Here is an 18,604-nt window from a genome sequence, read left to right on the forward strand (position 1 = left end):
CTAATAGATGTGGAACACTGCCTTTCACAACTTACCGTAAACCCACTGACTAATGTGGTCATCGGCTCAAAACAATGAGCACTGGCAGTTGTATGGTGAGCATCCATGTAGAAAAACCACAGTTTAACAAAGCAGCTGCACTCTCTTATGTATAATCCTTAAAGGTTTGAAAAATCGAAACCTCCCCAGCACCGTCTTCATCCATCCTTCATTTTTGCGGCAGGTTTAATAGGCGATATCAACCTGAAATAACAAGCTAGTTTGAATCCCTCGCTTGTAAAGAAGAAAATTGGGTGTGTTTGGAGTTAATGGAGTTGGACTAATTTAATCCGTGTCTGGTTATACAGGCTTATAAACATGATTCAGCTCTTCAGCGCCTTAAACGGATCCAGACCGACCTTGTCTCAAGGTCTGTTGTGTCTACTGACAGAAACCCTGAAAACGATGGAGGGTTTAAAAGGCCGTTCTCCCACTAGTGCCTCCCCGGTGTGATCTGTGTAGGTCATTAGCAGAGCCTCCAGGACTGGTGTCTTCTTTCTCTTGGTGTGGTCTGCCGTGTAGCTCAGTCAGTGGAGCACCTTGTGTAATTGCAATGTCTACCTTCAGCACGGCATTGATACAGTAAAAAGATAGAGGTTTGATTCTCGCTGGACTGAGCCACCCATACTGCAACATAATGCAGCTGTTTCATTGTAAAGCGCTTTGCATCCTGGGATTAGAGAAACTACAGAAATGCAATCATTTAATTTTTGATATGTTTTGAACGGTCCTGCGGCGGCACGGTGGCGCAGTGGTTAGCACGGTGGCCTCACAGCAAGAAGGTCCTGGGTTCGATCTGGGATAATCCAACCTTGGGGGTTGTCCTCTGTGTGGAGTTTTCATGTTTCATGTTCTCCCCATGTCTGCGTGGGTTTCCTCCCAAAGTCCAAAGACATATAGGTCAGGTGAATTGGACTTACTAAATTGTCCCTAGGTGTGTGTGTGTGTGTGTGTGTGTGAGCCCTGTGATGGACTGGCGGCACCCTGTCCAGCTGCTGGGATATATATACACACACAGACACACACACACATATATGTGCACACACAGACCAATGGTGTAATTGTGTTGTCATGTGTCTGACAGGAAGAGAAGAAAAGGAGTGGTGTCGAAGAAGGGCCCGGGGCTGAGGTCGTGGACCGGTCCCTACCCAGTTTTGTGGAGCTGGACTTCACTGCTCTTCATGTTGGCCTGAGTCGTGCAGAGGCCAATGGGAAAATGATGGTGAGAGGTGTAACTTTTTTCCAGGACTTCAGATTCCTGTTTTGGACTAAACACACCTACCTGTTCATTACATTTGTTGATTGTTGGGATCTGCACACATTTCGATTGTTGTCAGCAATATTTATTGAGAGTGTAAGTCCAGATTCCTCACGTCCAGAGAGCTGCTTTGTCTCTATAGCTGCTCAATATTTTGTCTTTAAGTTCCCATTCACACCTGAGAGCTCACCTGTACAACCACCATGGTCTAGCTTTTAGTAGTTGGAAGTGAAGTGCCTTGCTTAAAGGCACGACAATGGCATTGAATGAAGGAGGGTTACCCATACACTTTTAACTGTCCAGATTTAGACCTGTATATGACATACCTGTTTTTCTGATCTGTAAAGCAGGTGGTTGTCCTCAACCCCTCTGTTTACACAACCCCTGATCCAGCTACATACACATATACACACACACACACACACACGTACGGTTATTGAATAGGCCAATAATTGTTTTACACCAATCAGACAAAACAGTAAAACCACTGACAGGTAAGTGAATAACATTATCTTGTTACAGTGGCACCTGTCAAGGGGTGGGATATATCAGGCAGCAAGTGAACAGTTCTTGAAGTTGAAGTGTTAGAAGCAGGAAAAACGGGTAAGTGTAAAGATCTGAGTGACTTCAAGAGCCAAATTGTGATAGCTAGATGAGTGGGTCAGAGCATTTCCAAAACCACAGGTCATGTGGGGTGTTCCTGGTATGCAGTGGTCAGTAGCTACCAAAAGTGGTCCAAGGAAGGACAACCGGTGAACCGGCGACAGAATCATAGAAACATAAGGCTCGTTGATGTGCTCAGGGAGTGAAGGCTAGCCCATCCTGTCCGATCCCACAGAAGAGCAACTGTCACTCAAGTTGCTGAAAAAGTTAATGCTGGCTGTGATAGACAGGTGTCAGAACACAGTGCATCACAGCTTGCTGCGTACGGGGCTGCGTAGCTGCAGACTGGTCAGAGTGCCCTTGATGGCCCCTGTCCACCTCCGAAAACACCTACAATGGGCACGTGAGTATCAGAACTGGACCATGGCGCAATGGAGGAAGGTGGTCTGGTCTGATGAATCATGTTCTCTTTTTCATCATGTGAATGGACAGGTGCATGTGCATTGTTTACCTGGGGGAGAGACGGCACCAGGATGCACTGTGGGAAGAAGGCAAGCCGGCGGAGGCAGTGTGATGCTCTGGGCAATGTTCTGCTGGGAAACCTTGGGTCTTGGCATTCATGTGAATGTTATTTTGAGACACGCCACCTACCTAAACATCGTTGCAGACCGGGTACACCCCCTCATGGCATGCCAGCAGTATTCCCTGATGGCAGTGGTCTCTTTCAGCAGGATAATACAACCTGACACACTGCAAAAATTGTTCAGGAATAGTTTGAGGAACACGACAAAGAGATCAAGGTGTTGCCTCGGCCTCCTAATTCCCCAGATCTAAATCCGATGGAGCATCTGTGGGATGCGCTGGAAAACAAGTGCGATCCATGGAGGCCCCACCTCGTAAATTACAGGACATAAAGGATCTGCTGCTAAAGTCTTGGTGCCAGATACCAGAGGACACCTTCAGGGGTATTGTGGAGTCCATGCCTGAATGGGTCAGAGCTGTTTTGGTGGCACGAGGGGAACCTACATAATATTAGACAGGTGGTTTTAATGTTTTGGCTGATCGGTGTGTGTTCCTGGCAGTATTATTTTTCTAATGGCACACGTGTTTTTTTTTCTCCAAATTACATTTAATACAGGTGTGTGTGTTGGAGTGTAAAATACTTGCCCATAGGAGCACAGCTGTGCTAGAAAGAGAGTGGGAAACAGGTTAGGGGTCAAATCTGCACCGCTGTGTTTGATAAGAAATTGTTGTTAACCACCTCATGAAGTTGTCGTCATCACAAAACAAGCCTTCACTGAGTTTAAACTCTAGGAAAGCGCCAAACAGCCCGGACCTGGGTCAGTTTAGCATCGATGGCGACGCAACATCGTGCCAAGACGTGTTCGGAGGTAGTAAAACCCCTCCTTAGCCCTGCTCTTTAACAAGCAATTAAGACATAGCATGGGTCTTGTGGCAAAGTGCCGGGCTCAATTAGAAGGCTGCAAACGAGGTAGAGTCAGATGGCGTCAGTAGGTTAATGTGTCAGCAGCTTCAGATTTTATCTCCATCCATCCGTTCCGTCTATTGCTAAACCTGAACCAAACAACAGGAACATAAATAAATGTCTTATCTCTGTCTCTGTGTGTCTCACTCACTCTCTCTCTCTCTCTCTCTCTCTCTCTCTCTCTCTCTCTCTCTCTCTCTCTCTCTCTCTCTCTCTCTCTCTCTCTCTCTCTCTCTCTCTCTCTCTCTCTCTCTCTCTCTCTCGCTCGCTTGCTCTCTCTATCTGTCTGTCTGTCTTTCTCTCTCTGTCTCTCTCTAGATCATGGAATCTGGTATTAACATGCCTGTGAAAGGTAAGTGCGGTGTACAGTGTACTCACAGATGTACTGATGAGGATGTGCACATCCTTGATAGGGAGGAACGCTGGTTTGAACAGGGAGTCAAGGGGGCCATCTATGTGAAGAGGGAGCGACCATCCCTGAACTGGGGGGGGGGGGGGGTTAAGACTGCCTGTTTCCTGAGTCTGGAGGTGTGTAAGTCCTGAATGGAGGGCAGGTTGGCACCAATGATTTTCTCTGCAGACCTAACTGTCCATTGTAGTCTGTTCCTGGCCTGTTTGGTGGCCGAACCAAACCAGACAGTGATGGATGTGCAGAGGACAGACTGGATTATTGCACCGTAGAACTGAATCAACAGTTCCTGAGGCAGGAGGAATTTCTTGAGTTGGCGGAAAAAGTTCATCCTCTGCTGGGCCTTTTTGATGATTGTGTTTATGTTGGATGCCCACCTGAGGTTCTTGGAGATTGTGGAACCCAGAAATCTGTAGGTTTCACTGTAGATACCATGCTGTTGAGTATGGTGAGGGGGGGCAGTGTTGGGGGACTCATCCTGAAGTCCACTGTCATCGCCACTGTTTTGAGCGTGTTCAGCTCCAGGTTGTTGTGGCCGCACCAGAGGGTCAGCTGATCAACCTCCCGTTTATTTACAGACTCGTCACCATTCCGGATAAGGCCAATGATGGTTGTGTCATCCGCAAACTTCAGGAGTTTAACAGATAGTTCACCTGAGGTGCAGTCATTTGTGTAGAGGGGAGAGCACACATCCCTGGGAGGTGCCAGTGCTGATTGTCTGGGTGCTGGATGCGATTTTTCTCCAGCCTCACCAGCTGCCTCCTGCCTGTCAGGAAGTTTTTACCATCTGCCAGTGCCAGAGGCAGATGGAGGCTGGTACAGTTGAGCTTGGAGTGGAGGATATCTGGGACGATGGTGTTGAACGCTGAGCGGAAGTCCACAAACAGGAACTCAGCTCAGCGTTCAACACCATATCTTTATAGTCTGTCTGTCTGCCTGTCTGTCTTCTCTCCAGGCTCCCAGGGTGTGGAGGGTGAGTTTGCTGTTACCGTGGTAGCGTCCCAGGTGAGGGGTTATGGCGTGTGGGATGGCTGTGTGGTGCAGGGCGGCGGGATTCTGCCGGGTGCCTGGGAAGGCCCCGCCCCCTCGCTGCTCTTCCTATGGGTGACGGACGCCCAGGCCAACCTACTTCAGCGTGAGCTGTCAGCCATCCAACCAGTCACACAGCCAGGTAATTTCACACTGGTGCATTCACACACAAGCTATCTGGAGTGTTTTCATGTACACACACTGCAAAATTAACACCCACACACCATTTTGTGCATGGGCTGGGGCTGGGGGCCCTTGGCCCCAGATCGTCAAAACACATGCACATGACCACACAACTGCATTCACTCACTCACACACATGCACATGTGTACACACCCACACAAGCATGCACACATACCAAATTTACCCAGGTTATTTGCCTCCCAACAATATTTTATTGTGATTTTTAATATTATTATTAGTCACTTTTGTTGTTGCTGTTATATTGTTACAATTATCTTTGATATTATTACTAGTATTTTCCTCTTTGTTGTGTGTCGATTGTTAATTTGTTTTTCTGTTTATTGTTATGTTGTATTTGGTTATGCCCTGTGATATTTTGTTTCTCCTGTGTTGTTTTTCATGTTTCCATCTTTTTTGTTTTTCTTTCGTTCGTTTCCTTCTTGTTTTTGTTGTGTCCGCTTTTAGTGTTCATCCTCCTCTCCAGGTGGCATCAGTTCAAGCATGTAATTATAAATGTAAAGGAAAACAAAGTTGTCCTCCAAACAGGCAGTTTGGTGGCGAGCCAGTAAACAAAAAAAAAAAAAGAAACATTACTTCAGAAGAAGACACTGAGTTCAGAAGAAGACACTGAGTCGGCCTTTTTGTTAAACGCCACATCGAAAAACTCTTCAGATATCAGCAGCATTTCTCCAGGCTGACCAGTCACATTGAAGTGGAGACTTCATACATGCACCCGTTTTTCATGTATGTAACCGCCATCTTGTTTTGTCATGGAGATAAGCCCTTTCCCCCCCTCTCTCTCCCTCTCCCTCTCCCAGGCCATGTGTGTCCCTGTCTGCTTCTGGTTTTGCGGGAGCAGATTAGTGAGCTGCAGGGGGCGCTGCTATCCTCGTTGCTGGAGATGAAGGACTACCTCTTGAGCCGCTTCGAGCCATGCTCCCCCCTGGACCTGGACCAGGGCCTGGTTATCCTCCACAGCCTCCCTCCTCCTCTGCACACACACCTCCTGGGCCTGCTGGGACAGAATGTGGTAATACTGTGTTTGTGTGTGTGTGTGTGTGTGGGGGGGGGGGGGTGCACGCGTGCAAGAGAGAGCGAGAGAGATGTGTGTGTACATGAGAGAGAGAGAGCTATGTGTGTGTGTGTGTGTATATGTGTGTATGAGAGAGAGATGTGTGTGTGTGTGTGTGTGTGAGAGAGAGAGAGAGAGAGATCTAGCTACCTCCTATAGGATGTGTGTTTATTGGAGACCTGTAAAAAAGCGCATACTGTATTTCTATTGAAAAGTTGCCCTTTGAGTGCTCTTGAACCAGAGAATGGACCAGACCTCTTGTTTTAGAGCCTGGAGCACTCCTCGTCTGTTCATAGATATAACTATTTAAACTTTTCTTTAAGCTCACAGATCATCAGTGTCAGTTCAAGTTCCATCGTCCAATAGGAATTAAGAAGAGGCGGGATTTTCTATGTCAGAGAGGAGATGCAGAAACAAAAAGGGATGAATCAGGGCGTCCGGTTAGTTATTCTGTTGCCTACCAACATGGGGATCGCTGATTCGAATCCCCGTGTTACCTCTGGCTTGGTCGGGCGTCCCTACAGACACAATTGGCCGTGTCTGTGGGTGGGAAGCTGGAGTTGGGTATGTGTCCTGGTCGCTGCACTAGCACCTCCTCTGGCCGGTTGGGGCACCTCTTTGGGGGGGGGGGGGGAACTGGAGGAATAGCGTGATCCTCCCACGCGCTACATCCCCCTGGCGAAACTCCTCACTGTCAGGTGAAAAGAAGCAGCTGGCGACTCCTCATGTATCAGAGGAGGCAGCCCTCCCCGGATCGGCAGATGGGGTGGAGCAGTGACTGGGATGGCTCAGAAGAGTGGGGTAATTGGACGGGTAAAATCTGGGAGAAAAAGGGGGAAAAATATAAAAACAATCTGTTTGAAGGATTGTTCACTTTAACCAGGGAATCAATCGGATCAGAGTTTTTACCCTTTGTTTTTACCTGAGCTCACCTGATCCGTTTGTTTCATGGGGCGATCATGTGTTTGTGTGTGTGTGTGTGCGCGTTGGAGACAGTGCCTCCTATATGTTCTTATCTCCTTTCCTTCCTCTGTCCTACTTCCGAACTCTTTCGTTTCCCTTCTCTTTGTCCTCCCTCCTGCCCCAGAGTCCTAATCATTTTTCTTTGTCAGCGATATCCAATCCCCCTCTCGGCCCCTTTATGAGTTAGCTAGCCACCGGGCTCGCGGCGCCAGCTAGTAGGCCCGGGGCCCCATGGGGCAGCCAGGGTCCTGACTCACACGGCCCTGATGAGGTGATTGACTCCTCGAGGAGAGGGGAACTGGGGCCTGGCTTGGCTGGAGCTCCCAAGTTTGGGATTCAAGTCTCAATGTCCAAAACAGTGGAATGGGCACTCCTGCTCAAATGAGCCCTCCTGAGGAGGCGCTTGGCTCATGCTTACTCACCATATATGGCCGTGTTTAAGGTCCTAAATGATATACTTTGAGTGTGTGTATATATATATAGATAGATAGATAGATGGATAGATGGATATACATATATTATATAATTATACCAAAGCTTCAGGATTTAACCATTTATTGCCCTCTTGCTGCCTTTAGAGCTTCTCCTATAACACTTCTCCTATAACCCCCCACACACACACACACACACACACACACACGCACACCCTTCCAGTGTGTCGGCTGAGTCAGACTGTCCTGAATACAGTAATGAGAATAAACTGAAGGTCTCGTCAGGTTGGCAGATACTTGGTGTCAGGCTGCAGGAGGTTTCATTGAATAAACAGTGTGAGAAGTAGGTTACTTGTTTAATGGTAAAAGGTGGTCCAGTCTGTACGACAAGTCATGTATGACCCATACCTCTACCTGGACGTTGTACATACTTACTGGTCTCTTATCAGATCATATCCTGTCCTGATGGTGATGACTCCATGATGAAGCAACGTAAGAGGCTTGCAGACTCCTTGATCGGATCGCAGGGGTTGTTGGACGCAGCACACACGCCACACACACACACACACAACACACCAAGTGTGTGTGTGTGTGTGTGTGTTTTAAGTGTGCGCGTGATAAATGTGAGAGAGAAAGATTGTGTATGAATGACAAGAACACTGGCCTTTCTGAGGTTAGGGTTAAACACCTAGAGAAAGGCAGGATATGAAGGTTGTGTGTGTGTGTGTGTGGGGGGGGGGTGAGTTGGCAGGGTAAAACTAGGCCACCTCGTTAGTCTTTACGAGCTGGCTCTCCAGTCCACTCGTACATAAAAAGGCTGATGGAAGACACACACACACACACATATCATTCTCTTTACCTCATTAACACAGAACTGGACACCTCATCCTCTCATTTCTGGTCTTTGCACTCCCATCTCTCTTCCTCTTTCTCTCCCTCTCTCTTCCTTTGTGTCACCTGATTTTCTACATCTGCCCTGTTCATACAGCTGTGTGTGTGTGTGTGTGTGTGTGGGGGGGGGGTGTTGGCCCTGTGATGGCCTGGCGGCCTGTCCAGGGTGTCTCCCCGCCTGCTGCCCAGTGACTGCAGGGATAGGCTCCAGCATCCCCGTGACCCCAAGTAGGATAAACAGTTTGGATAATGGATGGATGGATGGATGGAATAATACAACCACACCTCAAGTAGAGATTCGGTTTCTTGCTCATAGACACTTCAGCAGGGCAGATATGTTGACCTGGTTTCTTTGAAGGATGATCTTATCATTCAGGACTCGGGAGTTAAAGCTGGTTTCAGACCTTCTCCATCAACAGTGATGGTCTTCTTCATTCTGTCTTTGGGCAGGAAGAAAAAAAACTTGTGGCAAGCAGGGATGTAAACTTGACTACTGATGATGTACAATCTGATGGTTAGTGTCATCTACCAGCTTGTTGTCTCGTCTCGTATCTGCTGGTCAGCCACAAGAACCTCTCCTCTCTGCCACCCGCTGCCTTCCTCTTCTCTATTTGGCTGCTATGCTGATGACGTAAAATGCAACGTGCTGGCTCATTTTTCCTGGGAAAGTCCTACCACACGGTTACAATTAAAATGAGTCACATAAAAGTGTTCATGGATTATCTTTTGTGTTTGTGTTGTGTTGAACACACCAGACATGGACACCAGGAGAAAGGGCATTTGTTTGAATTTAAATTTGCCGGCAGCCATAACAACATGTACCCTGTCACTGCCGAGTGACGGAAGCTAAGCAGGTGTGGGCTTGGCTAGTACTTTGGGAGACCGCCCAGGAAAATTGAGTTGCTGCTGGAAGTGGTGTTGGTGGACCAGTAGGGGGCAGTGTTCCCTCTGCTCCTAATCAAATGCCCCAGTGCAGTGACGGGGACGCTGCTGTAGGAGATGCCATCCTTCGGATGAGACGTTAAACCGAGGTCCTGACTCGCTGTGGTCATTAAAGATGCCATGGCACTTACCGCAAAGAGTAGGGGGCTCCCCAGTGTCCTGGCAAAATTCCCAACCTGGCTCTCTCCATCTGACCGCCTAATCATCCCCCCATGTAATCGGCTCAATGTTTCCTCCCTCTCCACCTCAAGCTGATGTGTGGCAAGCGTTCTGGTGCAAAATGGCGGCCATGCATCACCCAGGTGGTGCTACACATTGGTGGTGGTTGAGGTGAGGCTCCCCCCTTCAATGTGAAGCGTTTCGGGTGTCTAGAAAAGTGCTATATAAATATAATGATTATTATCATCATTATAAATGACCGAATGAAATTTATCAGGATTATAGCTATAGAAAATGTCCCTTTTATTGAATCAAGTGACATAGTACCAAGCTACAGAGTTTTGGAATATTCTCTCTATCCGTTTCTGTCGTTCCCTCTCTTTTTCTCTCCCTTGGTTAGGGGCAGTCTAGTCAGAAGAAGAGGAAGTCCTGCCAACAGCCGTCCAGCCTTCAGCGTCTGCCTGGCAGGTAAACTCAGCTGAATCAAAGACAACATTAACTCCACCAGCAGGAAAAATTACCAACGCTATGTCAGACTTCCCCGCCAGATCTGTCTAGTGTTGTTTGTGGGGGTGTCCAGTAGCGTACCGGTCTCTTCCGTTGCCTACCAACATGGGGATCGCCGGTTTGAATCCCTGTGTTATCTCCAGCTTGGTTGAGCGTCCCTACAGACACAATTGGCCGTGTCTGCGGGTGGGAAGTCGGATGTGGGTATGTGTCCTGGTCGCTGCACTAGCACCTGCTCTGGTCGGTTGGGGCGCCTGTTCCGGGGGGAGGGGGGAATAGCGTGATCCTCCCACGCGCTACATCCCCCTGGCGAAACTCCTCACTGTCAGGTGAAAAGAAGCGGCTGGCGACTTCACATGTATCGGAGGAGACATGCAGTAGTCTGCAGCCCTCCCCGGTTCAGTAGAGGGGGTGGAGCAGTGACTGGGAGGGCTCGCAAGAGTGGGGTAATTGGCCAGACACAATTGGGGAGAAAAAAGGAGGGGGGGAAATAAAAAAAACAACTCTTTCATTGGAAAGACAGACAAGCCAATCACAAAAGCTCCCTTTTTTACATTCTGTCAAACCATTGGGTAATTTGAGTGGTTTAAAACGTTTACGAGAGTGATACCAGATAAAAACGTGGTTTTAGCTTCCCTCTGTGCATGTGCAATTTTTCTTTTTCTTGGAGGAAGGTAGCACCACCAGACACCAGACAGATCCTGGTAAATACCTGTCATGTCATTCAACTCTATAAGTCGACAACCATCGTCTTGAGGTCGTTTGTTTTGAAAGTCTTTCCAGCTGGTAAAGTGGGGAACAGTGGATTGTGGGTGTTCTCAGGGAGTTTCCTGTTCTGATCCCAAGCGTTGTGTGGCTCTTAGTTTGATTCAGTATCCTGCTGCGCCGTGTAAAGGCCGGATCACTGTGACGACGGAGGACCTGGCCTGTCTGGAGAGGGGAGAATTCCTCAACGATGTCATCATCGACTTCTACCTCAAGTCAGTTTCTCGGAGGAGCACACGGACACCCAGTTCTACTCTGTGTTCACTTTTCCGTTTTAATTTTTTTGTGGCAATTTTTGTCTAATATGAAAATTTGGTAACACTTTAGTATGGGGAATATAAAAAAACTTAATTACTAGTGAATTAGTAATGATCAGGATGTCACTTTAGTATGGGGAACATATTCTAAGTAACAAAAACTTAATTTACAGTAATTTAACACGATGAACACTTGTAGTTTTGTGTTTTGTTATGTAAGAACAGAGCATATTCATTAAGTGTTAGTAAGGGAGAATAACTCTTCTTGTGGTACTACCACCTTATAAAGACCATACTAAGCAAAGCATATTGAGATGGTACTACTAATAAGCAATAATTCTGAGGTTATAGAGGGAAAACTCATAGTTAATGGCTTACTGGTGGTATGATAAGGCCATGCAGAATAAGGCATTAATGAGTACGTAATAATGACCAATTAAGAGCCAATATGTTGCTAATTTGCATGCTAATAAGCACCTAATTAATGGTGACTACGTTCCCCATACTAAAGTGTTACCGAAAATTTCATATTTCATATGGTTTCATATGTTTTATAACAGTCGGTTTAGTCAACATGCTGTACATCTGTGATTTTATAATAGGTCCGAAATTTGCTGACAGTATATCAAAGGTTGCTTAAAGATTCCTTGTGTAATATTTCTGTTTTATGAAATATTTGTTGAGTAGCTGGTAACGGCACGGTGGCGCAGCGGTTAACGCAGTCACCCCACAGCAGTAAGGTCCTGGGTTCAAGCCCCGGGTTAGTCCAACCTTGGGAGTCATCCCGGGTCGTCCTCTGTGTGGGGTTTGCATGTTCTCCCTGTGTCTGCGTGGGTTTCCTTTGGGGGCTCCGGCTTCCTCCCACAGTCCAAAGACATGTAGTTTAGGTGAATCGGCCGTACTAAATTGTCCCTAGGTGTGAATGTGTGTGCCGGCCCTGTGATGGTCGGGCGGCCTGTCCAGGGTGTCTCCCCGCCTGCCGCCCAATGACTGCTGGGATAGGCTCCAGCATCCCACGACCCTGATCGGGTTAAGCGGCTTGGATAATGGATGGATGTTGAGTAGCTGTTGTAATATATATAGTGTGTATCATAACATGATGAGTAAATATCAGCAGGGTTTGCTCGAGTAGTACTGATGAAACTCAGCCCCCAGCCGACAGATTTCTGCATTCAATAACCATTTGTTTTGTTGTTGTGCTCGCCAATCATCCCTCTTCCCCCCTTTTCTGTTCTCTTTCTCTCTCCCTTCCTCTCTGGGCAGGTTCCTCCTCTTGGAGCGAGCGGAGAGTAGTGTGGCTGAACGTTGTCACGTCTTCAGCAGTTTCTTCTTTAAACAGCTGGCCAGACGCCGTGTTGCAGGGGAGGACGACGCACCCGTCATTCTGTAAGAAACCACTTCCTGTTTGTCCTCAGCAGCCTGGACTGGTATAAACACTATGTACAGAACTGATGACACGTCTTCCTCACCAGGCCAGGCAGTGATGATATTCCTGATAAATTACAATAGATTAAAATTAAACAGAATGTCAACCTTGTGAAGGCTCTTTTCACACCAACTTCCTGATATTTTCCTGGATTTGAAATTCTGGGATTGTTGATTAAATCCCCTTTCTCATCCACCCAGTCAATCCCTGCACATAAGTTGTCAGACCCCATCCTGTCCTATGATGACCACTGTAACTTTTATTGATCTTCAGAATATGGCTCGTGAACTAGATTATTCAGATGTTTAGCTTTTCACATTCCTATTTACACTGTTTGCACAACTTTTTTTATTTATTTTTTATTAATTCGGCTACTCTACACTGCAGCTACATTGCAGCAGGATATGGAGGAATATTTGGCCGCTGGAATATGAAGCTGACATCTCAACACAACCATCTTCAGATATACGTATATACACAAGGGTTGACTTATACAGGCGAAATAAGAGGTGATAAAGTGCAGTGGTGCAGAGAATATATCAGAGATGCTGAAATAGGGGGCGTCTGGATAGCGCAGCGATCTACTCCATTGCCTACCAACACAGGGATCGGCGGTTTGAATCCTCGTGTTACCTCCGGCTTGGTCGAGTGTCCCTACAGACACAATTGGCTGTGTCTGTGCGTGGGAAGCCGGATGTGGGTATGTGTCCTGGTCGCTGCACTAGCGCCTCTGGTCGGTCGGGGCACCTGTTCAGGTGGGAGGCAGAACTGGGGGGAGGGGGGTAGCGTGATCCTCCCATGCGCTATGTCCCCCTGGTGAAACTCCTCATTATCAGGTGAAAAGAAGCGGCTAGTGACTCCACATGTATCAGAGGAGGCATGTGGTAGTCTGCAGCCCTCCCCGGATCGGCAGAGGAAGGAAGAGTGGGGTAATTGGCCGGATACAATTGAGGAGAAAAAAAGGGGGGGGGGGGGATAAATAAATAAATCTGATGGTGGCTGATCCAAACCAGACGGATGTGCAGAGGACAGACTGGATTCATCATTCACTATTGAGTTGTGTTTTTACATTTCCATTGGTTGCATATTTAACAAAACAAAGAAAAATCCCACACTACATCAATTTCACAAATGCAAGGATTCTGTGGGACTGACCCATTCACCGTCATGATTCCAGGCAAATGCTGTAACCATATTTAGTAGGATGACGGTTGTGTCATACCCAGGACCCGTCTCCTTGGACTAAGAGCCATGGACACTTTCGCAGTAAAAACCCAGGAGTTCAGTCAGGTGTGAAGGGGGTGTTAGTTGGGAGGAGTAGGTGGGTACATGGCAGTGGTGAGATCTCACATCAGTCTTCTCCTTCCAGGGACCGGAAAATGAGACACAAGAGGGTGAAGACATGGACCCGTCACGTCGACATTTTCACCAAAGACTTCCTGTTTGTGCCTGTCAATCAACAGTAAGGAAATATGGGCACATATGTCCATTTTATTTGTACAGCCCATTATCAGAAATTACACATTTGCCTCAGGGGGCTTTATAGCAACACAACATCCTGTCCTTAGACGCTCACAATCGGATAAGGAACAACTCCTTAAAAAAAAAAAAGACGAACTAATGTGACAGCAAAATGCAAATAGAGACTTTAATTATTTCGAATTAAAATTAGACATCTTTATTGTGCACTCACCTGGAAATTCGTCTTTGGCTTTGCAGACATACATATACAAAACAACTTCCACTGCCATGGGTTGGAGTACACGAGGTAATAACAGTAAATAGGTGGGCCTGCCAAGTAATAACAATCAATGCATCATAAAAACAGCAGCGGTCACTAGGATTTCGTTAAAAAGTCATTTGTTTAGTAAGATGACAGAGGATGGAATAAAAGATCTCTTAAAGATGTTGCTCGTTGCCGTGGGTACCCTATATCATCTTCCTGAAGGGAGTTTTCAAATTCATTAAACAGAGGATGCGAGGTGTCTTTCCTCCTGGTTCGTGTGGTGTACCGCTCCACCAACCGTCTCTCGCTGGCTGTGTTCACTATTTTTGTGAGCTTTCTTTGCTCCCAGCCCCTAAATTTCCGTACTAGCTTATAATATTGTAAGAAATTATACTCTCCGGCTCCGGGTGGCGTAGCGGTCTATTCCAGTTCCTACCAACACGGGGAACGCCAGTTCGAATCCCTGGGTTACCTCCAACTTGGTCGGGCGTCCCTACAGACACAATTGGCCGTGTCTGCGGGTGGGAAGCCAGATGTGGGTATGTGTGCTGGTCGCTGCACTAGCGCCTCCTCTGGTTGGCCGGGGCGCCTGTTTGGGGGGGAGGGCTCAGGGGAATAGCGTGATCCTCCCACGTGCTACGTCCCCCCGATGAAACTCCTCACTGTCAGGTGAAAAGAAGCGGCTGGCGACTCGACGTGTATCAGAGGAGGCATGTGATAGTGTGCAACCCTCCCTGGATCGGCAGAGAGGTTAGAGCAGCGACCGGGCCGGCTCGGAAGAGTGGGGTAATTGGCCAGATACAATTGGGGGGAAAAAATCCCCAAAAAAGAAACAATCCAACAGTGTGAGAGTTTCTATTCTGCTGTCTGTTGTTCAGCGAGGACACAGGCTGCCCCTCCACGCACACACACACAGCGAGTGCACACTACTATTCGTTGAACTTGCAGAAATTGTTCTATCTCGTGATAGGTGTCGTTATCGGGATATGAGGTTCTGGTCATATTGCACAGCCCTACTTGGTATGGGTGACGTGCTTCAGTCACTGCAAAAAGAGACGTTTCAGTGGCGGGACTACAGTTAAACCCGTGCTGATTTGGGTGGTGTACCGTGGCTTCAGAAAGTGTTCAGACCCCTTCACTTTTTGCAAACTTTATTATGTTGTAGATTTAATTTTAAATGGGTAAGATAGCCATTGTTGCCCATCAATCTTCACCCAATAGCCAATAATGATGAAGTGAGAATATGGTTTTGGAAGTTTTTACAAATTTATTAAACATCAAACGCTGAAGCGCTCATTTACATAAGTATTCAGACCCTGTGCTGTGGGACCCTAAATTGTGGTGCTCTAATTATCCTTGATGTCTAGAACTTGATTGAAGTCCACCTGTGGCAATTTGAATTGATTGGACCTAGTTTAGAAAGGCACTGGGCGTCCGGGTAGCATAGCTGTCTATTCTGTTGCCTGCCAACACAGGGATCGCTGGTTCGAATCCCCGTGTTACCTCCGGTTTGGTCGGGCGTCCCTACAGACACAGTTGGCCGTGTCTGCGGGTGGGAAGCCGGATGTGGGTGTGTCCTGGTCGCTGCACTAGCGCCTCCTCTGGTCGGTTGGGGCACCTGTTCGGGGGGGAGGGGAACGTGCTACGTCCCCCCTGATGAAACTCCTCATTGTGAGGTGAAAAGAAGTGGCTGATGACTCCACATGTGTCAGAGGAGGCATGTGGTAGTCTGCAGCCCTCCCTGGATCAGCAGAGGGGGTGTAGCTGCAACCGGGACGACTCAAAAGAGTGGGGTAATTGGCCGGGTACAATTGGGGAGAAGAATGGGGAAAAATCCCCCCTCAAATATAGAGGCACATATGGGGGCGCCCCGGTAACTCACCTGGTAGAGCATGTACCACATAAGGCTGAGCCCTTACTGCAGCAGCCTGGGTTCGAATCTGGCCCAGGCCCTTTGCTGCATGTCATCCCCTCTCTCTTCCCTGCCTTTCCTTTCTCTCTCTCGACTATCGCGATCAGCTAAAGGTGGAAAATGCCAAAAAATAATCTTAAAAAAAAAAAAGACAAGCACACGTGTATAAGGTCCCACAAATCACAATACATGTCAGGCAAAATCCAGGCCAGGAAGTCCAAGGAAGTCTGTGTAGACCTCCACGAATTGTGGCGAGGCAGAGATCAGGGCGAGGGTATAAAACATTTCTAAAACTTTTGAGTATTTCCAGGACCACAGTGGCCTCAATAATTGTGAAATGCAAGATGTTTGGAACCACCAGGACTCTTCCTAGAGTTGGCTGTCCTGCCAAATTGAGTAACTGGGGAAGAAGGGCCTTGGTCAGGGAGGTGACCAAGAATCCAACGGTCACTGACATAACTTCGGAAGTCCCTTGCAGAGATGGGAGAACCTGCCGGTAGGATGACCGTCTCAGCACCACTCCATCAACCAGGCCTTTTATAGTAGAGTGGCTGGACGGAAGCCACTCTTGAATGAAAGGCATATGACAACCCGCTTGGAGTTTGCCAGGCGGCATTTAAAGGACTCTGAGAGCATGAGGAAAAAAATTCCAAAGCGTTGATGAGACAAATATTGAATTCTTTGGGCAGAACTCCAAACACTGTCTGGCGAAGACCAGGCACTGCTCATCACCTGGCTAATACCATCCCTACAGTGAAGCATGGTGGTGGCAGCATCAAGCTATGGGGGTGCTTCTCAGCGCCAGGGACAGGGAGACTGGTCAGAATTGAGGGAAGAATGAAAGCAGCCAAATACAGAGAGGTATTTGAAGAAAATCTGCTCCGGAGTGCACGCGACCTCAGACTGGGGTGGCGATTCAGCTTTCAGCACAATGACTGGAAGCATAAAGTCTGCCAAAGTCCTTCTATCATCTCAAGAACATCTCCGAACTCCATCCCATGCTCTCCCAGGCAGATGCAGAAAAGCTCGTCCATGCCTTTGTCTCCTCCAGGCTGGACTACTGCAATGCACTCCTCATCGGGATCCCCAGCTTCTGTCTTCAGAGGCTCCGCTACATCCAGAACTGCGCTGCTAGGATCCTGATGAGGGTGCGCAAGTATGATCACATCACTCCCACCCTCAAATCACTTCACTGGCTCCCCATATCTTTCAGAGTTGAGTACAAGAGCTCCCTCCTCACCCACCAATGCATATATGGAAATGCCCCCTCCTACCTCAAGGAGCTCCTTGCACCAAAGACCTGCACACGTACCCTTTGCTCCTCTGATGCCAACTTCCTCCAAGAAGCAAAGTGGAAGCTGATAACCATGGGGAAGTGGGCTTTCTCCTCAGCTGCCCCCAGGCTGTGGCATGCCCTCCCAGACCACCTCAGGGCACCACAGTCTGTGGAAACTTTCAAACAACAACTCAAAACCCATCTGTTCACCAAAGTTTTTTCCTAGCCTGCCACCTCTTTTCCCATGCCTTTTTTAAATGGTTTTGACCATGGACTCTGTTTCACGGACTATGATTACGGATTGTGGATGATTGTACTTTCGCCGCCCCTGTGATTGCTGTTTCACTAGCACTGTGTACTGATTATTGTAGGTGTATTTTATCCATTGTTTTATAGCACTTTGAGGTTTCTATGAAATGTAAAGTGCATTTACAAATAAAATTTGTTATTATTATTATCATACGGCCAAGACAATGCTGGATGGCTTCGGGACAAGTCTCTGTCTGACTGTCCTTGAGTGGCCCAGCCAAAGCCCAGACTTAAATCACATACAACATCTGCGGAGAGACCTGAACATGGCAGTTCACAGACGCTTCCCATCCAATCTGACAGAGCTTGAGGGGATCTGCCAGGAAGAATGAGATGAACTGCCTAAATCCAGGTGTGCAAAGCTTGTAGAGACTTACCCAAGAAGACTTGAAGCTGTAATTCCTGCCAAAGAGGCTTCTACCAAGTACTGAATTAAGGGTTTGGATACTTGCATAAATGAGAGAGTTCATTTTTGATTTTTAAAGATTTGCAAACATTTCTAAAAACATGTTTTCACTTTGTCATTATGGGCTAATGAGTATAGACTGATGGGCAAAACTGACAGTTTTATCCATTTAAAACTTAATCTACAACATAAAGTGTGCAAAAGGTGAAGGGATCTGAATATTTTCTGAAGCTATTGTAGGTTATTCAGGGAGAGATTTTTTTTTTTTTTGCTCATACCAGAGTTTTGACTTGGAACGGGAGTAACAAGGGGGAATACCAAGCTATGAATATTTTTTTTCAGTGTTATCTGAGCCACATTTGTGAAAGTGCTGATGACAAGTGTAGTTTTTTCCACTTTTGCCGTGAATGAATATCATAATAGTGACACAAATAACCACAAAGAAAATAGGAGCTCCATCTCTTTCACAGCAATTGATGTGATGGACAGATTGAAAATCACAGGTTCTGGAGCGTTTGGTCTGAATACAAGAGCTTCACTAAATTACTGGGGCGG

At 47.3% G+C, this 18,604-nt stretch overlaps 1 protein-coding gene across 6 annotated transcripts in view; it reads left to right on the forward strand.

Annotated features, from left to right (window-relative positions):
- LOC130131530 (sentrin-specific protease 7-like) overlaps positions 1 to 18,604 on the forward strand; it is a 41,814-nt gene that overhangs the window by 14,362 nt on the left and 8,848 nt on the right. For all 6 annotated transcript variants that reach the window (XM_056301242.1, XM_056301244.1, XM_056301246.1 and 3 more), the window contains 8 exons: positions 1,124 to 1,261; positions 3,705 to 3,738; positions 4,751 to 4,966; positions 5,826 to 6,037; positions 9,866 to 9,933; positions 10,836 to 10,952; positions 12,258 to 12,380; positions 13,790 to 13,882. In XM_056301242.1, coding sequence (XP_056157217.1) covers positions 1,124 to 1,261; positions 3,705 to 3,738; positions 4,751 to 4,966; positions 5,826 to 6,037; positions 9,866 to 9,933; positions 10,836 to 10,952; positions 12,258 to 12,380; positions 13,790 to 13,882 — 1,001 coding nt within the window. The remainder of the gene's footprint in view (positions 1 to 1,123; positions 1,262 to 3,704; positions 3,739 to 4,750; positions 4,967 to 5,825; positions 6,038 to 9,865; positions 9,934 to 10,835; positions 10,953 to 12,257; positions 12,381 to 13,789; positions 13,883 to 18,604) is intronic.

The sequence above is a fragment of the Lampris incognitus genome, chromosome 21 (assembly GCF_029633865.1).
Source record: "Lampris incognitus isolate fLamInc1 chromosome 21, fLamInc1.hap2, whole genome shotgun sequence".
Taxonomy (NCBI): Eukaryota; Metazoa; Chordata; class Actinopteri; order Lampriformes; family Lampridae; genus Lampris; species Lampris incognitus.